The 19,089-nt window shown below is 46.6% G+C and overlaps 2 protein-coding genes across 5 annotated transcripts in view; one reads left to right on the top strand and one right to left on the bottom strand.

Moving 5' to 3' along the window:
• The window catches only part of PHTF2 (putative homeodomain transcription factor 2), a 67,150-nt gene extending 54,814 nt beyond the window's left edge, over window positions 1–12,336 (bottom strand). For all 3 annotated transcript variants that reach the window (XM_084293796.1, XM_084293798.1, XM_084293797.1), the window contains exons 1-2: window positions 12,162–12,336; window positions 450–526 (exon numbers count right to left, since the gene is read on the bottom strand). In XM_084293796.1, coding sequence (XP_084149922.1) covers window positions 450–494 — 45 coding nt within the window. In that variant the 5' untranslated portion in view covers window positions 495–526; window positions 12,162–12,336. The remainder of the gene's footprint in view (window positions 1–449; window positions 527–12,161) is intronic.
• Window positions 12,337–12,723: 387 nt separating this feature from the next.
• Window positions 12,724–16,971, top strand: TMEM60 (transmembrane protein 60). 2 transcript variants are annotated; one of them, XM_084306266.1, is made up of 2 exons: window positions 12,724–12,794; window positions 16,314–16,971. In XM_084306266.1, the coding sequence occupies exon 2, from the start codon at window positions 16,357–16,359 to the stop codon at window positions 16,759–16,761; it is 405 nt and encodes a 134-aa protein (XP_084162392.1). In that variant the 5' UTR covers window positions 12,724–12,794; window positions 16,314–16,356; the 3' UTR covers window positions 16,762–16,971. The 2 variants fall into 2 exon arrangements, with proteins under 2 accessions (XP_084162392.1, XP_084162393.1); XM_084306267.1 differs by lacking the exon at window positions 12,724–12,794 and adding an exon at window positions 13,907–13,997.
• The last annotated feature ends 2,118 nt before the right edge of the window (window positions 16,972–19,089 follow it).

Below are 19,089 nucleotides of genomic sequence, written 5' to 3'. Positions count from 1 at the left end.
ATTGACTTCTAAAGAGCTCTAACCCACCTCACTTGGCTTTGGATTACACAGATCCTTGATACTAGCAGAAAATGTTGTAATTCTTTCTCTCTACTTTAATACAGTGATTCTTTTACATGCTACAGAGGCAGCTTTCTCCTCACGAGTACCTCAACTAACATCATACCAAGAAAGAAAAATTTCTTTCCTTTTTTCCACAGTTTAAGTATCCAAGGAGGTGAGGGGTTTTCAAAATGGACCAAAAACTCTTCCACTCCATAAGGTATGGTCACTAGGTATTTATTAACTTCTGGAAGAAAAGCTTCAACCTAGTCACTGTCACACATACAACGCCGACCAACAATGCAGTAGGATTTTGTATTTATTATACATGTACTTCACACACAAAATGCAATAAGCCAACTTTTAGGGGGTTATTAAGCCACCATAAAAACAAATAGAAAGCTTACCTTTTTCTGGTACCAAACTATAGCATCAGTTACTTTGGACGCCATTTATTCCACTGACTTCACACAGTCATTTTAGGCTGTTAACAGAAAAAGACAAAACTTTACTTCCACCTTCCAGAAGGAGGCCAACATACACGACGTAAAGATACTCCCATTACACGGAGAACATGCTGAACAGCTACAATTACTTTACACGTTGCCTCATTTCTATTTTAGTAAGAGTTAGTTGTTTTTTCTTCCCTCTAAGAAAACACAGCTGTGAATCTGCTGCTACAGGACAAGAGAAGCCTCAGTTTTGTCCTTCGTCTCCAGTATGGCACAAGTGGCACACAGACTGAGCTTCCTTATCACTGGACAATCTCAGAGTTTTATTAAAAGCAGCACTTCCCCTCTTCTTTTCTGATCAGTTAAGCAATCCGTAGTTATTACCACAACAAAAAATCTGAAGTCAAGAAATAAACATGTTACAAAATGCCAGAAAATTTCATGCACACCATTAGGTACTTTTTGGAGAAAAAGGCAGGGCTGATCATAAAAATAACCCTGCTGGTTGCAAAATAAACACGGTACCCTAAAGCAAAGTCAAAAGAAGAAAACAAGAGTGGTATTTTTGTTTATTGGTAACGAGCAGAAGGGTTTTTTTAAAACATTGAAACTAATGACAGTGCTATCAAACAGCATTTCGGTTTGATACAGAACAGGGGGATGAGGAAGAGGAGGAGGAGGAGTGGTAGTATAGCCCCCAAACTACGCAACAAGAATTCTTGTAAGATCTCACCCTCTCAACAAAAAACATAAAGATGCTTCTGATCGCATCATACAACGTCAACAGTAGTATTGCACTTTGCATTTCTTCAGGAAAAGGAAACAGTAATTGTTAAATTTGTAGGCAATTTTTACAGGGAGAGATTAAAGTTATGGGGAAAGAAAGAAAAAGGAGCAATGAGACTACCTATACAGCTGTCTGCATGAACACCACAGGTAATGCTCCATCTACAAAAGCCCCATCAATGCTCCCAGCCCTCCAAGCATGTCTTGGAAAGGGGTGGAGACCCTTGGGAAGACTCGGTTCTGCACTGAAGCCAGTTTATTCAGTCCTCCCTGACTCGTGTGGATGTTCTCTTACTTTACAGTGTGTTACTTTAAGAGAGACTGTATTTTGAGTTGGAATACGTACTATAAACACTGCAGAATGGACCTGCAACAAATAGATTGATTTTATACTTGCTCCTGGCAACCTCTAAGAAACATAACGCAGTACGTTTCTATCTTTCACAAAGCTTTTTTAAAGAAACCAAATACCCCAAAGGTACCATCGTTAAGATTCTTAACAGCAGAACTCCAAAATCCTTCATAAATTTTTGAAGATTACACCCCAATAAAAAGAAACATCTCTGACAGAGCTTAGAGAGCCTCTTATTTATTTCAGAATTCTCAGCACACTGACTCGTGGTGCAAATGAGCAAAGAGAAGCGTGTGATTTTCCCCCTGAGGTCATACCACCATGCAAGCCGCAGCAAGTCAGCTAAAGCTGGACGCCACGACTTGTGTCAAGACCTGCAAGCGGGTTTCTGAGCCACCTGCTTCTGACAATAGTAGCAGGTTAACTAAGAGCAACCATCAGGGATTAAGAATTTATTGGCACTATGAAGATAAAAATATTTCTGTCACTAAAACCAGAGCCTAACCTGGCATACTGCAGACCGCTTACCCTTCTTTCTCACCCATACAAAGGTTAAAATAGGATTCCTTTCCTCGTTTGCAAGCATTCAGGTGAACTTCAATATAAAAATAATTGACTACACTGGACTACAGATTCAAAGCAAAGCCCTCAGACACCTGTAACTGCTGCACATAACGTGACCAACCTGTGCACAGCTCCCACAAAGGCCACCCCACTGCTCGTGGAAGAACCTACAGATGAAGAATCCCATACAGATTTTGATCTCACCTGCAGCCCTTGCCTTCCCCTCCTTTGTGAACTCATCAGCTTGGAGGATCTTTAATTCCTTCTCGTTTCTCCTACAGCAACCTGCCCTCCCACATCCAACATAACCTGCTTCCTACCACTGTAATTACAGGCAAAGAAAACGGCTGTAGAATCTCATTATCAGCAGCAATTGAAAGAACCGTTTAGCTTGCACAGGAAGCTTTACCTCAAGAGATACATTAACTTCATCTTCCCCTCTACAAGTCAGTGAGTGCTCAGGAAACCAGCACTGCCTGCTGCATCCCACACTTCCAGCTGCAGCAAATATGGCTGAGAGCAGCCAAGGCATTTTCAAGGCAGCAACCCTTTTTTTGCAGCAGCTCTCCAGCTCCCCCAAAATCCCTTTGCCTCAAGAAACAGTTATATCACAAAACCGTAATAAAACTACTTTATTATACTTGTTTTATTTGATTCCTTTCAACAAACCTGTTACTTAGATTACACGGTTTTCATATTTTTAAAGAACTCTCCATTAAGCCCCTCACGCAGCCCAGGGTAGCATTATTTAACGCACTATTGAACTCCACAGCACACAGTTGCCAAGAAGATATCACAAGATCATAGGACTGATGTCTCTCACGAGCCTCACAGCGACTGGCGTGCTAAGTAAAAAAGCCTCTACCAGGAAATATCACATCCTTCCTCAGGAGATACACGACGCTTTCTGATGCAGCGCTGAAACAAAAGATGACAAAATGCATTCAATTATTTCCAGACGCTGTTTCTGCTTGACGAGGCTGGGATTTGTCTCTTTTTTCGTATTTTCAAGACAACATAATGAGTTTGATCCGTTTGGCCTGAAGGTAACTTATCTGGATGAGAAACTGATGGCAACAATTGAAGGCGTTTAAGCTGCTGCCCCGGCTCTGACTCTGCGCATCTGCCCACAGCTCACCGCACACACAGGAGACGGAGACCATTTCAGGACTCCGCACATTCCTTGTGAATTGCTATTTTATTCAGCTGACCGTCTGTATGGCATCAATCCTGAAGGCAGACCCTGCAGGCTGGGCTCTGAGGCTCATCCATACCAAATGGGCAGAATGAGCAAAGCCAAGCAGCTGATACACATCTGCAGCCCCACCAGAGCACTGCTATTCTTCTGCCTCGCTCTCCACCCATCCTCCCCACACCTACTCCGTTTGTTTCACATTGTATGGCAAATGCACGCCCTGGGGCAAGGAACAGCTTTTGCACATCTTGTGCAGAGCCACTGCAGCAAGATTAGCTTCATCTTAACTGGTTGGAGACTTCAGAGCAGCATTAAGGATACTGCCAACTTCAGAGATAAGAGGGAACACACAGGTATCACAGCTTGATCCCAACATCTCTGCAACATTTAACCCAGCCATTCCTTACAATTCCATCAAACTCACTGTTAATATTATGAATAACAAGCAATAGCCTTTGATGAAATTCCTACTTGCTTAAAACTAAAAACAGGTGACTACCTTGCTTTGTTGATCCTTATTCAGATGTTTCTTAGCTGTTTCTTTTCCATTTCACAGCATAATTACATTCCACTTTAAATAAGTACACGCTACACCTTGCAATCAAGTGAGCAATTTCTTCAAAAGCTACCAAAACGCTTATTTAGATGTCTTCAGCTATTTAAATGATCAGCCAAGCAGCACACAATATTTAAGATGGGATTAGATACTACACTATACACTTAAATAAATTCAAAATAAGTATATTTTAAAACTTTACTCATATCCAAAATGTTATGGAGTCCAAGGCCAGACACAAATGCAAACCTTTCTAAATGACAGCCTACAGCAAACAAAATCTATCTGAAGTCTGAGGGAAGTTCAGAATAAAGCTGTGGTCCTCAGACTAATGAAGGCCAAAACAATGACTTACAAATTCTGGAAGACTACACAAGATTAAGCAGTGTCAACGAGCAAAAGAACATCATTAAAAATACAACATGGGCAAGGCATCACTGGCAAATAGTTGTTTTTCCTGCATGTAACACTGTGAACCATCAAGTGTTTCAAGGAGCCTCCTTCCTTTACAACAGTGCTAACCTGAACAGTCAGGACACCATCCAACCGTTGAGTCAAAACGTGCAGGTCCCTCTCAGCTCATGCTGAGAAGCTAACGTTATCATCAGGCTGTTGTCATTTTGTGATATTTGAAGTTAAGAAGCCCAGTGAACAGCAGCCCTAGTGACATTATTCATCCACTACTGACTGAAAACTTAAGTCATGAGAGAAGAACCCAGCAGACACCAGCATACAGCAGACACACCGCTGCCACTCGCCAGGAGTCGTCCTTCCTGCACTCAGATCCTGGGGGCTGTGCTGCTATCAAGAGGCTTAAATCCCTGAAGCAGTGTTTCAAATGACACTTTCTTTTCATGTGCATTACAAATAAATCATTAAACCCACACTTCCCTTTCTAAAAGGAACATCAAACGCCATATAATGCTCTCAGTGTTCTGTTCAAGCACTTCATCTACATGGCGCTCTCCTCAAAACAGCATTTCAGAATTGCAAATGGCACGGAAGCAAATGAGAAACTTGTGACACCTTTTGGAGGAAGTGTTACCACGTTGCTTTCAACTAAGCTTAACAAAACCTGGACCAGACAAAGGGACGAGGAAGAAGGAAAAAAAAATTAAAAAAAAATCAGATACTGCTAACCTAAGGACTTTATCTAGCGGCCAGCAGGAAAATACTCTTGCTGCTGTGCCAGCCGAGGCCCCCCAAGTCGCTGCCTTGCAGGATAGTTTACAAACAGAAAGGAATTAACATACTTGGGTTCCCAAAGGAACAGCGTGGTAGCTTGTAAATAAAAAGGAATTAACATACTTGCTTTCCAGAAAGAACACCAAGCCTGCTAAATTTGGATACTGGCATTCTTCAGAGATTGTTCACGGGCTGAATTCTCAAGCCCTGTTCTTCACTCTGTCTAAATTTAAAATGGAAAAAAAAGGGAAAAGAAAAAAATAAAAGCATCGAACATCCTGAGATATTCATTTGGGAAGCTTCGTTGCTGGAGGATTTTATCAGGCCAGCAACAACAACAAATCTGGATAGAAAGGAGGCTGGACGTAGCCATCACCACTTCCACAACTAACAGCTCCGACATCTGAAGGGCAAACTAACAAGAGAACAGCGCAGGGAATGACTGTCTCCCTGGGAAAAACTGTGTTGCCAGTGAATTACACAACTGTCTGGGAAATAGTAGCAAAGTGTTGAGCATCGGGGTTCCTGAGATTTATTTCAGGTTGTGGGAAAAGAACATCGTGTGCAGTTGCTGCGGCTCCTGCAGCCATTTCTGGGATCTCAGCCTCAAGGTCTGTGCAAGTTTCCTCATTCTGTTACATAACTGCTTTCTTTTCAGGGCTCCCTTTGAAATGCCATGGCATGATTTCATAGCTACCTCATTCACAAAAGTGCTGGAGAAGGGCTCTGCACTGAGCAGTCAGGACCTACACCTCCCAGAACTTGCTTCTGAGCCTGGCGCAGTGCATATTCAATAGCAAAATGTTCCCAATATTCAATCACGCTCTGCTGTTTAATAAGGGGAGAAAATTCAAGCCTGTAAAGGGGATTAAAATCAAGGTAATTTTGCCTCTTATAAGAGATGCTAGTTACAGAATTGCTGTCAATCCAAACGCAGTAATTGCTGTCAGCATCCTAGATCTACAAGGCACTTCTAAAAATGTCGCATCTTTAAAAAAGTAATTAAACAGCATACAGCTGATGGCAAGTTCTGCTCTTTTTAATTCCTGGGTTTGTAGTGAATACTGCATGCAGACATAGGATATACATGTATATACCCTGTTATCCTGTTATACCCTACTTTTGCAGTCTTACAAGGAGAAATCCCCAAAAGAAATGCTGAAAAAAAATCCAATATACAGTGGCCACCTTGAAATCAAATGCAGTGCTGCCGCTCTCCTCCTCGTGGTTCCAAGTACCCCAGCGATTTCCTGCGAGAAACCTTACTCACTGGAAATATCTGCTGCTCTTCAGCAAGCTGTGTTTAGCTGTCACCAGGCAATGCAAGGCAGAGCTGCGGCTTCTCGAGGAGCACAGTCAGGAAGTCAGAAACCGCTCCTGAATGGGCGATTTGACATCATGCTCTCCAAATAGCAAGCTGGCAAGTTTCTGAAGCAGCTCAGGCACCCAGTGGCTGAGCTGTCAGACGCAGCAGTCCCTCAGAGCAGCCACCCTTCTAGAGCAATACAGTAGCAAACGCTGAGACTCTATTTTTTAAGAAGTATCTGAATGCTCGAAGCAAGGGACTTCTGAATAACAAGCCCTACACGTGTATCTGGCATGCTTGTCAGAACCGTCATTAAAAATGGAACAGCAGCCTGCCTGAAAGCCTATCTGATAGGGGTAATCAGGGCCCTTTCTGCAAAGGAAGCTCACGTCTTTGTCTATCAGCATTTTTGAACATGTCAAACTTGCTGATAAACCAGAGCAGGCGATAAAGCAGACGCAGGCTTTCAAAGAGCCTTTGGAAGGGCGGCCAGGACTTCTGAATAGCCTGCTGTGTGTGAAAAGAGACCGCTGCCGCGGATTAAAAAGCAGCCAGGAAACTGAACACGATTTTGAGGTCAACGTTCTTCACTGCCATGGGCTGCTTGGATAATGAGGATTAACAGCAGCACCCAGGCCGAGTAAAACCACACTCACACCGAGTCCTCCTAGTCTCGATGCTCCCCTAACTCACTCGTGTCAGACTGTGCAGCAGCAACAGAAGCAACGAGGCAGCGTCCTGCCCTGCATGCCCCAGCAGCTCGCTCCTTGAGGTTTCCAGGTAAAGCAGCAGGACGAGAGCACCGCAGGACCTCCAGCTTCACACAAAATCCAACCACGAGACCTCTGTGGGACCGGCACGCCGAGACATCCATCACGCTGCTGCAGCAGGTGCTGACGGCTGACGTTAGCTGGGGATGCCCCACGTTCCTCTGGCTGCCCGAGCTCTGGCAGGGGAGCCTCTAGCAGGAGGAAGCGCTTGTTGAAGACGCTCAGGGTGCTCCTGGAGCCAACAGAGGAGGTCAGCCGGGCCCAGGGGGTGTTGAAGCCATTCAAAATACCCCGAGACAGGTCTCCACCCACACCCTTCCCATGTAGGGATCACCTTTTCTGAGCAAAGTTAACCGGGACAAACTCAGGCTGTCGCCCTACACTCCTGCCCCTACCTAGACCTTTAATGAAGCACTTTAATGAAGCACCAGGTCCTTAAATTGAGGGAGCTTGGCCTATGATTGCTAACCTCGAGCTGCTGTAAATAGGCCCAGCAATGCTCACAAATCTCTCATGCATTGGAGAAGAAAAGGAGAACCGAAGAAGTAACATTTCCAAGTGCCAATTCATCTTATGTTAGCAAAGCTTAAGAGGGATCAACTTTACCAATGAATAGGCAGTATCAGAACAGAATTTCATATCAACAGTGCACATTTGATCTGTAAGACAGGTGAGAAGTGGACTACCTGCACCACACAAGACCCTAAAATCAGGAATCTCAGATCTGGGAAGGAGATGAGGTGGCTCTGCGAGCTCTTCCATTCAACACACTACAGTCCGAAGAGCACAAACACCTGAAGAGATGAGGAAAGGCAAGGAAAATACTGGGGTGCTGCTGGCAACCAGCTGAGCAACCTGACCAGAAATGCACGTATTTTATTTGAGGTGCACGTATTTTATTTGAGGAAGAATACTAAAATACTGGGGGGAGGGAAGGGGAGACTCTGAGAAGGGCTATGAGTTACTGAACACTTTTAAAAGTCCCCTGTTGAGACAGGCACATATGAACGGAAAAATAAGGACTTACAGATTAAGTAAGACCTTGATAAATACAAAGGAAAATAGAGTAAAGAAAATAACAGCTTCTGATAATTCAGGGAACTTGAGTCTGAGCTGGAAGTAAAGCAAAGCCAAACTTTTAACAGAGAAATTTTATGTTGCAACACAATCAGGCTGTCAAATCCGCTGCCACAGGAAGTCACTGAAGCCAAGGGTTTTACTCAGATTCAAGCAGAAAGCAGTTATTTAAGCACAAAACAACGCTGAGGAAAAAATAACACACACGGCTGAAGGAACCTTGAGTTTCACAGCCTGGGACACAACACCCTGAGAGATCACCAAGGTCAACTTGGCCATACAAGTGTTGGTCCCAACACGACCCCACAGCAGCCAGCTGCAAATGCCAAGGGAAGAACACGAGCAACAACCAAACCAAACCAAGCTGTGCCTTAAGACAGCTGACTGCCAAGCACTGTTCATCTGTCTTAGGGCTGGCATCTGCCAAGCACCTGACCCCAAAAAGCATCCGGCGCCGGCCAGCTCCCAAAGCACAATGCACGCCTGACTTCGTCTCTGATGCTGTACGGTTTTCATTTCTTCTCCCACCTGGCAATTTTATTGTTAAGAACAACAAATTTATTTGCAGAAACAGAAGTTCAGCCCAACGCTTGGAGTCAGTCCAGGCAGCGTGTCATCCCGACCCACGGGAACGTGTCTACCACGACCACGCCAAGTGATACGAGAATAAAGCTGCAACAGCGCATCTCTCGCTTAAACAGCGGTCCCAGTGACAGTGAATTTCAGGAAATCCCCGTGGCACACTTAAATTAAGAAATGAGAGAAGAGTTCTATGAACTCTCTGACACCCTTCCCTCGACTAAAAATAAATGAATCTACATTTCCAGATTTCTTGAAAACATCATGGCTGTCTGTATATATGCACACCTGGTTGCTCCAACTTTGCAGCTGGCCCTGCTTCCAAGTTTGGACACAGTACGTGACTTCCAGAGACCCCTTTCAACCTAAATTATTCTGTTTACATGTAAAACATTCCCCAGCACGACATAGCAATGCATTATAACCTTCATTATAACTAGGGATTGCAACTAGGATTCCCTTATAGGCAATTTATTATGCTTTTTGTGTTGCTTTCACAAATCTGAGGTTAATTTCTTCACGTAGTTAACTGTTTCCCCTGCACCCACTTCCACAGACCTTTACAAGCAGCAGCACAACAAACTCAAAGAAGGAAACGTGACACTGAACACTTCCAAAGCCTCTCCTTTTTGACCACTATTGCAGAGTTAGTGGTGGTCAGCTGTCTTTGGACAGGCAGGAGGAGCAGCACTGCAGCACAGGTATCCCAAGAGCTTTGCTTCCTTCATAAAACAGAAAATAACATTTAAAAAATAATAATAAGAAGAAATAAGCAGGCCTGCACTGTTCTGTGGGCAGAAGCAGTGACCGATCTGTGGCTGTTGCTGCTAAGAAGCATCCCAGCAGCCCCACCCCACCCGCTGCCCAGCTCAGCATGCAACCAGGAGCCACTTAGGTCCTGAAGCACCACGTAACCTCTGTCTCCTGGTGAGAATGTTACTTTGGGTCAACACTTGCCAAGAGTTTCATAAAAACTTGTCACTCTGCAGGCACTTAATGTCTTTCAGTTGCCCTGAAATTTGGTGGTGCCATCTGACGGACTAAAGGAGTCATTCAAACAGCAGAAGACCAACAAAGAAAGTAGTTGTGGGGGTCTTGTGCCCTTAGAAAAGCCCAGCCAAAAATGCACGTAAACTATTGGGTCATGAATCTGCAGAGCATGCTGTTTGTTACAGACACAACTCCCTCAAAGACCCCAAACCACCTGTGAACGTCATCACGCTCACTCATGAGAAACCTGAGAAAAGGAAAATAGATGATACTGCTAGTTCTTTCACATTTCTACTACAAGGAGTAAGACACAATCTTAGAAAAGGCACAGGAAGAGAGCATACACACCTGGGGAGACCTGGGACAGAACTGATGTCCACTGCTTTCCAGTGACCCCTGCCAGCTACAACGGGAACAGCACTGCTCAGCTCCAGGAGCCGCTGCGGCCACCAACCTGCTCCCACACAGCCACCGAAGCCTCTTCACCTCATCCACACACTCCTCAAAGCACAGCAAGGGCCTGTGTCCCGCTCCGAAGCTCTCCCAGAACCCACACGGCTATTTGGGCAGCCGTGGGGGCAGCTGGGCCGACCGCCAGGGCGAGATGAGCCAACTGCTCCGGGAGAACTGACCGACTGGCGGCTTACTCGCCCGTCTCCTTCCACGTAATGAGAGAGGAAAAACATCCTACTGCAAACACTGGATTCAACCAAGCAGGTTTCCAAATTCTGTTTCAGATGACTCAGAGTCTATTTTGCCCTTTCTAATATTTATACCCAGAACACAAACATACGTTGGCACCAAAACATAGCAACAGAAAATCCAACTGCATAAATGTTCCTCTTTAAAAGGGGATCAGGACCTTAAACGCACCGCTCCCAAGCGCTGCTCTCAACCTTCGCTGGCAGAAATGAAAATTGTTTGCGAATACTGTGCAGGAGAGCTCTGGGGGGAGAAAAAAAACATCAGAAGTGACAGAAGTGTGATGTGTGTACGTACATCAGCTCATAAACACCTTACTAGAACAAAAATAAGGCTTCTCAGAAAAGGATTATTCTTCCCAGGGAGTCGCAAAGGAAGAGGCAAATCAAAGGAGATGGCTAAAACCTTCCAAGCTCCAGAAATAGCCAAATCCACAGAGCTATTTATAACCCAGAGCTTTACTCGCTAAACGCTTTTAGCCTCCAACCCCAGCAAAACAAAATCACCTCGCACCGAGCCGCACGCGACAGGAACGTGTCCTCCTGCCACCGAGCGACCGTCCTAACCACGGCCCAAGACACCGGGGCTGCCTGGCGAGGATTAACAGGTTATTTCAAGCACTGCACTTCTCCCTGATAAAACAGATACTGCCAGCTGTTTATCAGCATCAACAGGAAGATGTAAGTGGGCAAATTACCGATGACACACACCATTCCTATTAGAGACATGGTGCGCCCAAACCCCGGCACGAGCTGCGTTTGCTGTGGGGCCGTTTCATCGGGAAGAATGTCAGAACTTTAATTAACGCCCTTGCAACAAGTCGGGTTTTCCAATTAATTACTTTCTTCGGTTAATTATGTCGCAGATGGGCAAGACGCTGGCGGATTTGAAACGAAACGAGGTGGTGGCGTGGCTTCTCGAGCGACCAGCGGTGTGTAAAGGCTGTAAAGGATGGAGGGACGAGCACAGGGCTTAAGGCTGAGGGCTCTGAGTGTCGCTACACCTGATGCACCCGAGCTGTGTGCAGGGCAAAAGCAGCCAACACCTGGAGGACTCTGCTACCTGTAACCATCCCCCCCAGCGCTCTCGCCTTTGTTTCTCACAGGAAAAAAAAAAATAAAAATAATAAATAAATAAATAGCAAGTGAAGAACTTAGCAGCAAACAACACGACGGAGGGAAACGTTGAGGCACAGCCCGGCCGTGAGGGGCTTCCAGGGAAAGGCGGGCACGGCGTGAGGGGCGAGGAGTGGGGGGGGGAATAAAAGGGTAATAAAAAGGGCGGGGGGGGAGAGGGAAGGAGCCGAAGGGCAGCCGAGGGGAGGGGTGCTGGGATGGAGGGGCCGGAATTGAGGGGCTGAGGGGGGCGAGGGGCTGAGGGGGCTGAGCCCGCCCTCCCCTCACGGCCGGGCCGGGCCGGGGGAGGCCGCGGGCCTCAACCCACCGCCGCCGTGCGGGCCCCCACTGAGGGGCCGCGGGGCCGGGCCCTTCCCCAGCCCCTTTCCCCATCCCATCCCGGTCCCGTCACGGTCCCCCCGGGGGAAGGAGGCGGCCGCGGCTCCCCCCTGAGGCTGAGGGGATTTGGGGGGGGGGGTCCCGAGCTTACCGCCTGCCCGGCGCCGCGCCTCGGCACCGCTCGGCTCCGTTCGGCTCCACTCGGGTCCGCTCGGCTCCGTTCGGCTCCGTTCGGCTCCGTCCGGCACCGCTCGGGTCCGGTTCGGGTCCGCTCGGCTCCGCCAACGGCAGCGCGGGGAGCGCGAGACTGAGAGGAGGCAACAGCTGTGGGGGGCGGGGGGGAGCGAGGCGCGCGCCGCGGAGGGGGCGGGGCCGCGGCACCTCAGCCGTGCAGTCCCCGCCCACTCCGGGGGGGAGTGAGTGGCGGCGGTGCTGTCCAATCAGAAAAGGGAGTGGGTGGGGTTGTGGTTGATGGGCGGTTCGTGATGCTGTGGGGTGATAGGCAGGCGAAAGGACGAATGGGAGGTGAGGAGGAGGGAGGGAGGCGGGATGAAAGGAGAGGTGCAGCCAACCGCGAGAGGGCAGCGCCGCCGTGACGGGCCTGTCCGCAAACAGAGCGGCGTAAGGAGGGCTCTATGTCGAGCGGTCCAATGACAGCGCGGGGAGGCGTGATGAGCGTGCGCGCTGCCCAATGGCGGGACGGGACGCTGCGCGGAGCTGCGTGCGGCCTGCGGGGCCCGGCCGGGACGGGACGGGTCGGGCTGCGACGGGCCCTGCCCCTGCGGTAGGTGCCGGGGGGACCCCGGGGCGGGGGGGGGAGCTCTGTGAGGGGCCTGAGGGGAGAGGCGGGAAACGGGGGAAATAGGGGAAAATAGTGAAAAATAGGGGGGAAATGGGGGAAGTACGGGGGAAATGAGGGAAAATAGAGGGTTATATGGGGGAAGAAGAGGGGAAAAGGGGAAAAGAGGAGGGAAGTAGGGGGAAGAATGAGGGAAATTGGGGGAAATAAGGGCAGAGATGAGGGAGAAGAGAGGGAACGTGGGGAAAATAGGAGAGGAAGTGGGGGAAAATAGAGGGAAAAGGGGAAAATAGATGGATTAAGTGGAGAAGTAGGGAAAAATAGGGGGAAAAGGAGGGAAATTGGGGATAATAGAGGGGAAAAAGGGGAAAGTAAAGGGAAAGTAGGGGGGGAAAGAGGGAGATGGGAGAAAATAGGGTGGAAAACAAAAGATAAATTGGGAAATAAGAGGGAAAATGGAGGCCAGCCGAGCAGCAGAAGGGCTGTGAGGGACCCTGGGGCCGTTCCCGGGTTCGGTTCCCCTGAGACCACTCAGCGCGTCCCGTAATTAACCTGCAGCGCTGTGTAATTGGGCTCCCCCCTCCTGAAGTTAGTCAAGCAGCAGTCCAGGCTTACGTTTAAGCTCATCGATCAGCAGTTACGGTAGGGCTGAGCGCTAGGTTGGCTCCTCTGCTTTGTTTTTCCCTTCTGAAGGGGCTCTAATTAGCTCCTGGGGCGTTCTGGTTATCTGGAGCATCCCGCCGAGGTCGGTAACGGTGCTGAGGCCGTGCTCCTCATTACTGATAAAACTCCACTTGCTGCTAATTACAGGAGGCCTGTAAGGAGCTGACAGCTTTTTTAGTTCTGCACCCTGCCTTTGACATTGCTTCTTCACAGAAGAACTGGTTCAGGCTTGTACCAAATTTGCATCCCTCTCCCAACGCCAACGTCTTCTTGGGATGGCTGCCTCCAGCTGGTAGCCTGCACATCCCCTTCTGCTTGGCCAGCAAAACGTGGTCAAGTGCTCTGTGTGATCAGACCTTCATCACTACGCCAGCTGCATCCCCAGCTGTCAGTTTGTAGTTTTCTAGCTTCCTGTACTTGGGGTACAGCGCTATAAGACCTCAAAAGTACCCTTGGATTTTTTGAGTTTGCATCCTCAAAATGTAAAATCAAATGGAGCCTTGCAGTTCCTGTCCCATTGCGCAGGTACGTCTCCTGATTAGGTCAGTGAAAGGCAGTATAACATCCCCTGCTGAGGTTTTTGTCTGTGCTTTTTAAAGTTGTGTTATTAAGTGTTCTGAACAACTAAGAAAATTGAAAATCCTCTCATGACGTGAGCAACCTTCAAATTGAGTAGCCCCATCTAATACATAGTCAGCAGCTTTCATTTTTCCCCAGAGACAGCTGATAGCCCCTTCTTTGAGTGTTGATCACCTGATACTTCTGAGAGTGTTGAATTCCTTCCAGGCACAAGTTTCCAGCCTGTTTCTTTGGTTTCTCCTTTCTCCAGTCTGCTAATGAGAGATTCTCCTTCATGTACTATCTGTAGCAATGATTGCTAGAACTTTTTTCTGGAACATTTTAATGAAAGGATTGCTGAAACAGATTCAGGTCACCTCTGTCTTTACTGTAGCCACAAACTTTTACTCCAGGATACTGGAAATGTTATCAAAGTGCAGGAAATGCTTAAAGCGGGTCATAGTAATTGTTCTGTAATCCTCTCTGCCAGCTGGTTTAGGTGTGTTCCTACAGCGAGAAAAGAGCAACGCTATCTAAACTTCCTTCTAATCTTTCAGCTTAATAGCAGTTAACTCCTGTGCAGAGGTCACTGCTCAGCCCCACCCCTCCCCTAAGGATGGGGTCTCGGTTCCACCTCTCCAGTAACTGCCTTTCCTCAGACCTTGTGGCAATCCAAGCAGGACAGAGACACTGAAAAGTAAACTACAAAAATACCAAACTTCTTTTTTATTCTAGTTCAGTTCAAGGAACTGGCCTGGGTTGGGGTCACCTAGGTGCCAGAGGGAGATGCGCTTACAGCAACCCCAGCTTTGGTTAGTTTAGGCTTGGCTGGATCTCTACAATAAGAGAAATCCCACTGCTTTGCTTGAAATCTAATCTGGTCACACTTCAGACCCAGCCTGAATAAAACAGTCAGGATGTTGAGCTGTGTATCAAGAGGCAGGTTGCAGCTATGGGGTGGTGTTAGAGGTGCACAGATCTGTTATCCCCCAGCGGCACCTCCTAACCAGCTGAGCCAGCAGCAGCCGCTTCCCGGCATCTGGTTCTGATGTTTGAGTACAAGCCAGGTTCAATGTGCTAATCTGGGGAAAAAAATCCTAATCAAGTTAAAAAGAAAACACTGCTCACAGTTTTCTGCCTGTTCAGGAAGTTGAATAGGCATCATCATGTGGGGTTGCTGATGCTCACAACCCCATGGAGAAGGCAGGAGGCAGGGCTGGTCCGGCCCTTCTGGCAGCCCGTGACAGTCGGGCACTGCAAGCAAGCTGCTCTTCTGAAGTGACCTAAATATTTTGTCCTCTGGAACCAGTCAAAGTTCAGGTTCTTATTGAAGTGGAACTATAGCAGTGGTGTTCTAGAATTAATTTTTATCAAACTTGTAAAAAAAAAAAAAAAACTCAAATGTTTAAAATAGTTGTTGAAGGTACCTGTTTTAGCGCTGTGTCACTGCCATGCAATTGCCCATCTTTGTAGCAGCGATTAATAAGATCACAATTCTTCCTGCGTTAAAGTTGGTACTTAAAGCTTGTAGCAAAATCCTTCTGGCAGACGCGATCGTCAGTGTCTTTCATTTAGGCATATAAAAACTTTTATGACTGTAATGGCAGATAGATACTTGTGTCTGTTTTTCTTCTGTCATGACTACATTGAAAATTAAATGTGCTACCAAGCCACTAAGTTGATTGGGCTGAAGCAGAATCAGTTGGTGTCTGTGTGCTTGAGATACTTGCCCAAAAAGCAAATGTTACCTTGAATTTTTAGTATTTTAAGGCTGCTGTTGAATAGTAGGTAGTAGTTAGTAGTGCTTTCTGGCTCAATTTCAGACCGGGTCACTTCAGCTGTAGACATTAGGGTCTTTCAGATAGTTTGTTACTTGTGCTTGTTAGCTGGCTTGTACATTAGTGTGATTGTTTATTATGGACAGGGAAGTGCTAGCTTTGCTTTCAAGTATTAACTATGAGTAATGGAGGAAAATAGATCTGCACAAATTCTCAGAACACAAAAAATCCCTAAATGAGTTTGACAGCTAGTTTGGGTTCCAAGCATCACGTGTTCCAAACGGAGTGGGGGGGTTCTGCAGCTTCCTGGGGGCACTCGACATCGATGGTGGGTGGAACCAGCACAGGGGAATGGGAGTTAAGAAAGAAATGCTAGGACACGGAGCATGTAGCTAATGTGGAAGGGGTGAGAAGGCAAGAAATTGGCCAGCTTTACAGATTATGCCTCATGGTTGATCCTGTGACGTCTTCTGATGCCTGCCCCCCTGTTTTCTGGTGTTCTTAGGTTGTTGCTGAGCACGGGAAGACTTCCTCTCAAAGCTGTTTAAATGAGAATGTCCCTGGCGCAAAGAGTACTACTGACATGGCTTTTTACGTTGCTCTTCCTGATCATGCTGGTGCTGAAGTTGGATGAGAAAGCACCGTGGAACTGGTTCCTCATTTTCATTCCAGTCTGGATATTTGATACTATCCTCCTGGTTATGTTAATTGTAAAAATGGCCGGCCGGTGCAAGTCTGGCTTTGACCCTCGCAACGGCTCACAGAACATCAAGAAAAAAGCCTGGTACCTCATCGCAATGCTGCTCAAGTTAGCCTTCTGCCTTGCCCTCTGCGCTAAACTGCAGCAGTTCACCACGATGAAACTAGCCTATGTATTTATCCCCTTGTGGGCCTTGCTTATCGGGGGGATGGTCGAACTTGGATATAATATCTTCTATGTACGAAGAGACTAAGCTGTATGGGGTGCTCAACCCTGAGACTGGTACCGAACTGCTGGATTATTAGCTCTGCCACAAATGTGATCTCTAGAACAGCACATAAGGAAATGCTCTGGAGACTTCATCTAAACGAGGCTGGAGACCAAAAGTAGACTTGTTCCTTTTTTTTTTTTTTATTTTAAAATGGTCATACATGCTCTTGTAAATAAAAGTATTTGTTCAACATTAGGTGTTCTAATAAGGTGGTTTTGTTACACGGAATAAAACTTAACCTCTTCACATGCAGGTGGATCTCAAAAGGAACCGCAGCTGTTCCAGCCCAGAGCAGGCAGCACGTAGCGCTTCCTTACACGGATTACCCTGTTTTCTTATTTGTGCTGTCATCAGGAAATAACCAGGTAAGGCTGCTTTCTATGATGGGCTAAATTTGCTGTAAGAATCAGTAACAACTGAAAGCTACCACCAAGAGCAAAAAAGGTATAAAGTGACACAGCATCTTCTTTTTGATGGTGAAAATCCTCTTCCAGTGCAGAAGGTTGTTTGTTGTTTTTTTTTTAAACTGCTGCCACATAGACAAACAGTACTTTTACCTAGGGAAAATATAATTGAACCTTGCCAGCAATTTTATATTCAGAGGGAAAAAAGGGGACCACAGTGATTATGATTGACTTTCCAAGTGAAAAGTTGTCACTTCTCTAAGAGACTGAAGCTGCTGGGTGGGTCCTGTGACGTGTTCGTGCCAGCAGAAGTGGTGCTGTAACAAGAAAGATGGGCTTTAGTGCTGTAGTGTATTAAAGCCCTGGAGGTAAAGCCTTGGCTTTTTGGAGCATATGTACTTGATCAAGTAACAAGTGCAACAAAGGGAATTTTTGGGAAGAGCTGGAACAAAAAGCCTGTTTGGGGGCTGCAAGTGCTCTCCTGGGAGCCAGGATAACAACTTCTAACATCTAGGGCATAATGAACACGCCTGCTGAAAATAGGGATTCATTTACATTTCCTGTGTGTAACGCAAAGAGCCAGGGAAAAACTGCCGATGGTAACAGGAACTGACTAGATCAAAGCGTCTCATTCATAAAATTTTAATTAGCTGCACTCAGCTGGAGCTGTCCTTTAAAAAGGAAAGGTTCTTGACTATAGATTTTTTGCTTACTCTTTAATCATGCAGACAGACATAAAAACATAGGAAGCAGCTGTCAGAGACCACTGAAGCGACTTTAAGGAAAGCCTGTTCCAGACTAAGGTAAGGGATCTTGATTAAGGTACCAAAGGGTTTTTAGAAAGGACCTAAGTTGAGGCTGCTCTAGTGTGGTTATCTGTCCTGCCTCGCCAACAGGGAAACCAAGGGATGACAAAAAAAAAAAAAAAAAAAAAAAAAAAAAAAAAAAAAAACTCTAATCCTTAGCTGTTAAAAGAGCTGTAAAAAGTCGCAAAGTACCTACAATAAAATCAACACCAACTTCTGCTAAGCAAATCTGTGTGCTCAGCCCCAGTTTACAAGCATCACAATTTACAGGGAGATGAAATTTTACAGGGAGATAAAATGAATTCTTCCCTTCAAATAGAAGAATAGAAAAAAAAAAAAATCACTTTCAGTCTTTAGTAGCAACGTTTCTTTGTGGGAGGCAGATCTGGGCGCTGCTTAGCTCTGAGAAACCTTCAGCAGTTGCTATGTTTTTGGGATTGATGCTCGCCCACCAAAGAACAGGCTTCCTGTGTCATCTTTGTTAACTTCAAGCTAAAACAGCACCTGGGAGTAGGATCAGCTGGGGGTACTGGGGAGGAGGAAGGGCATTCACCCCGGTGCAAGGTCTTGGGCCTGGTAGCTATAGGAAATGAGAGAAAAGCATATGTAAACACACAGCCGTGCACTTACATTAGATGTGGGGCATAGAGAATATCCTTGGTCTGTACACCAAACCCAGCCCTCCTCCACAGTACGTCCTGCGGCTGGCAAGCTGCACTTGTGAAGTGTTCGCTGGGTGCCTGAACAGATGATGGAGAAGTGAAAGGGGTGTGAAGACCCCCTCTGCTCAAGACTAACTCCTCTCTACCACTTCCCAAGCGCTGCTGCAAACACGAAACAAGCATCTTGGCTAATGTGAGGTGGGCTCAGGCCTGAGTAAGGCTTCATCGGAGAAGGGGATAGAATGACAAGGGCCCACTTATGGTGATTCGTCATGGCACAGCACCAAGCATGAAACAGCACCCAAAGTCTTCCCACAACTGAGGAATATCACAGAATACGCAAAAAAAAAAAAAAAAAAAAAAAGCCTTGTTGACGTGATGCCAAAAAAAACCCATGCTGCTCAGAAGAATAGGGCAGCCTTCCTCACTCAAAGCGAG

This window comes from Netta rufina (assembly GCF_964035555.1).
Source record: "Netta rufina genome assembly, chromosome: 1".
Classification (NCBI taxonomy): Eukaryota; Metazoa; Chordata; class Aves; order Anseriformes; family Anatidae; genus Netta; species Netta rufina.
Note: the sequence above shows the minus strand (reverse complement) of the source record. Positions and strands in the feature narration are given on the sequence as shown.

Coding starts and splice junctions, on each gene's coding strand:
- TMEM60 (XM_084306266.1), top strand. CDS start 16,357: ATGAGAATGTCCCTGGCGCAAAGAGTACTACTGACATGGCTTTTTACG.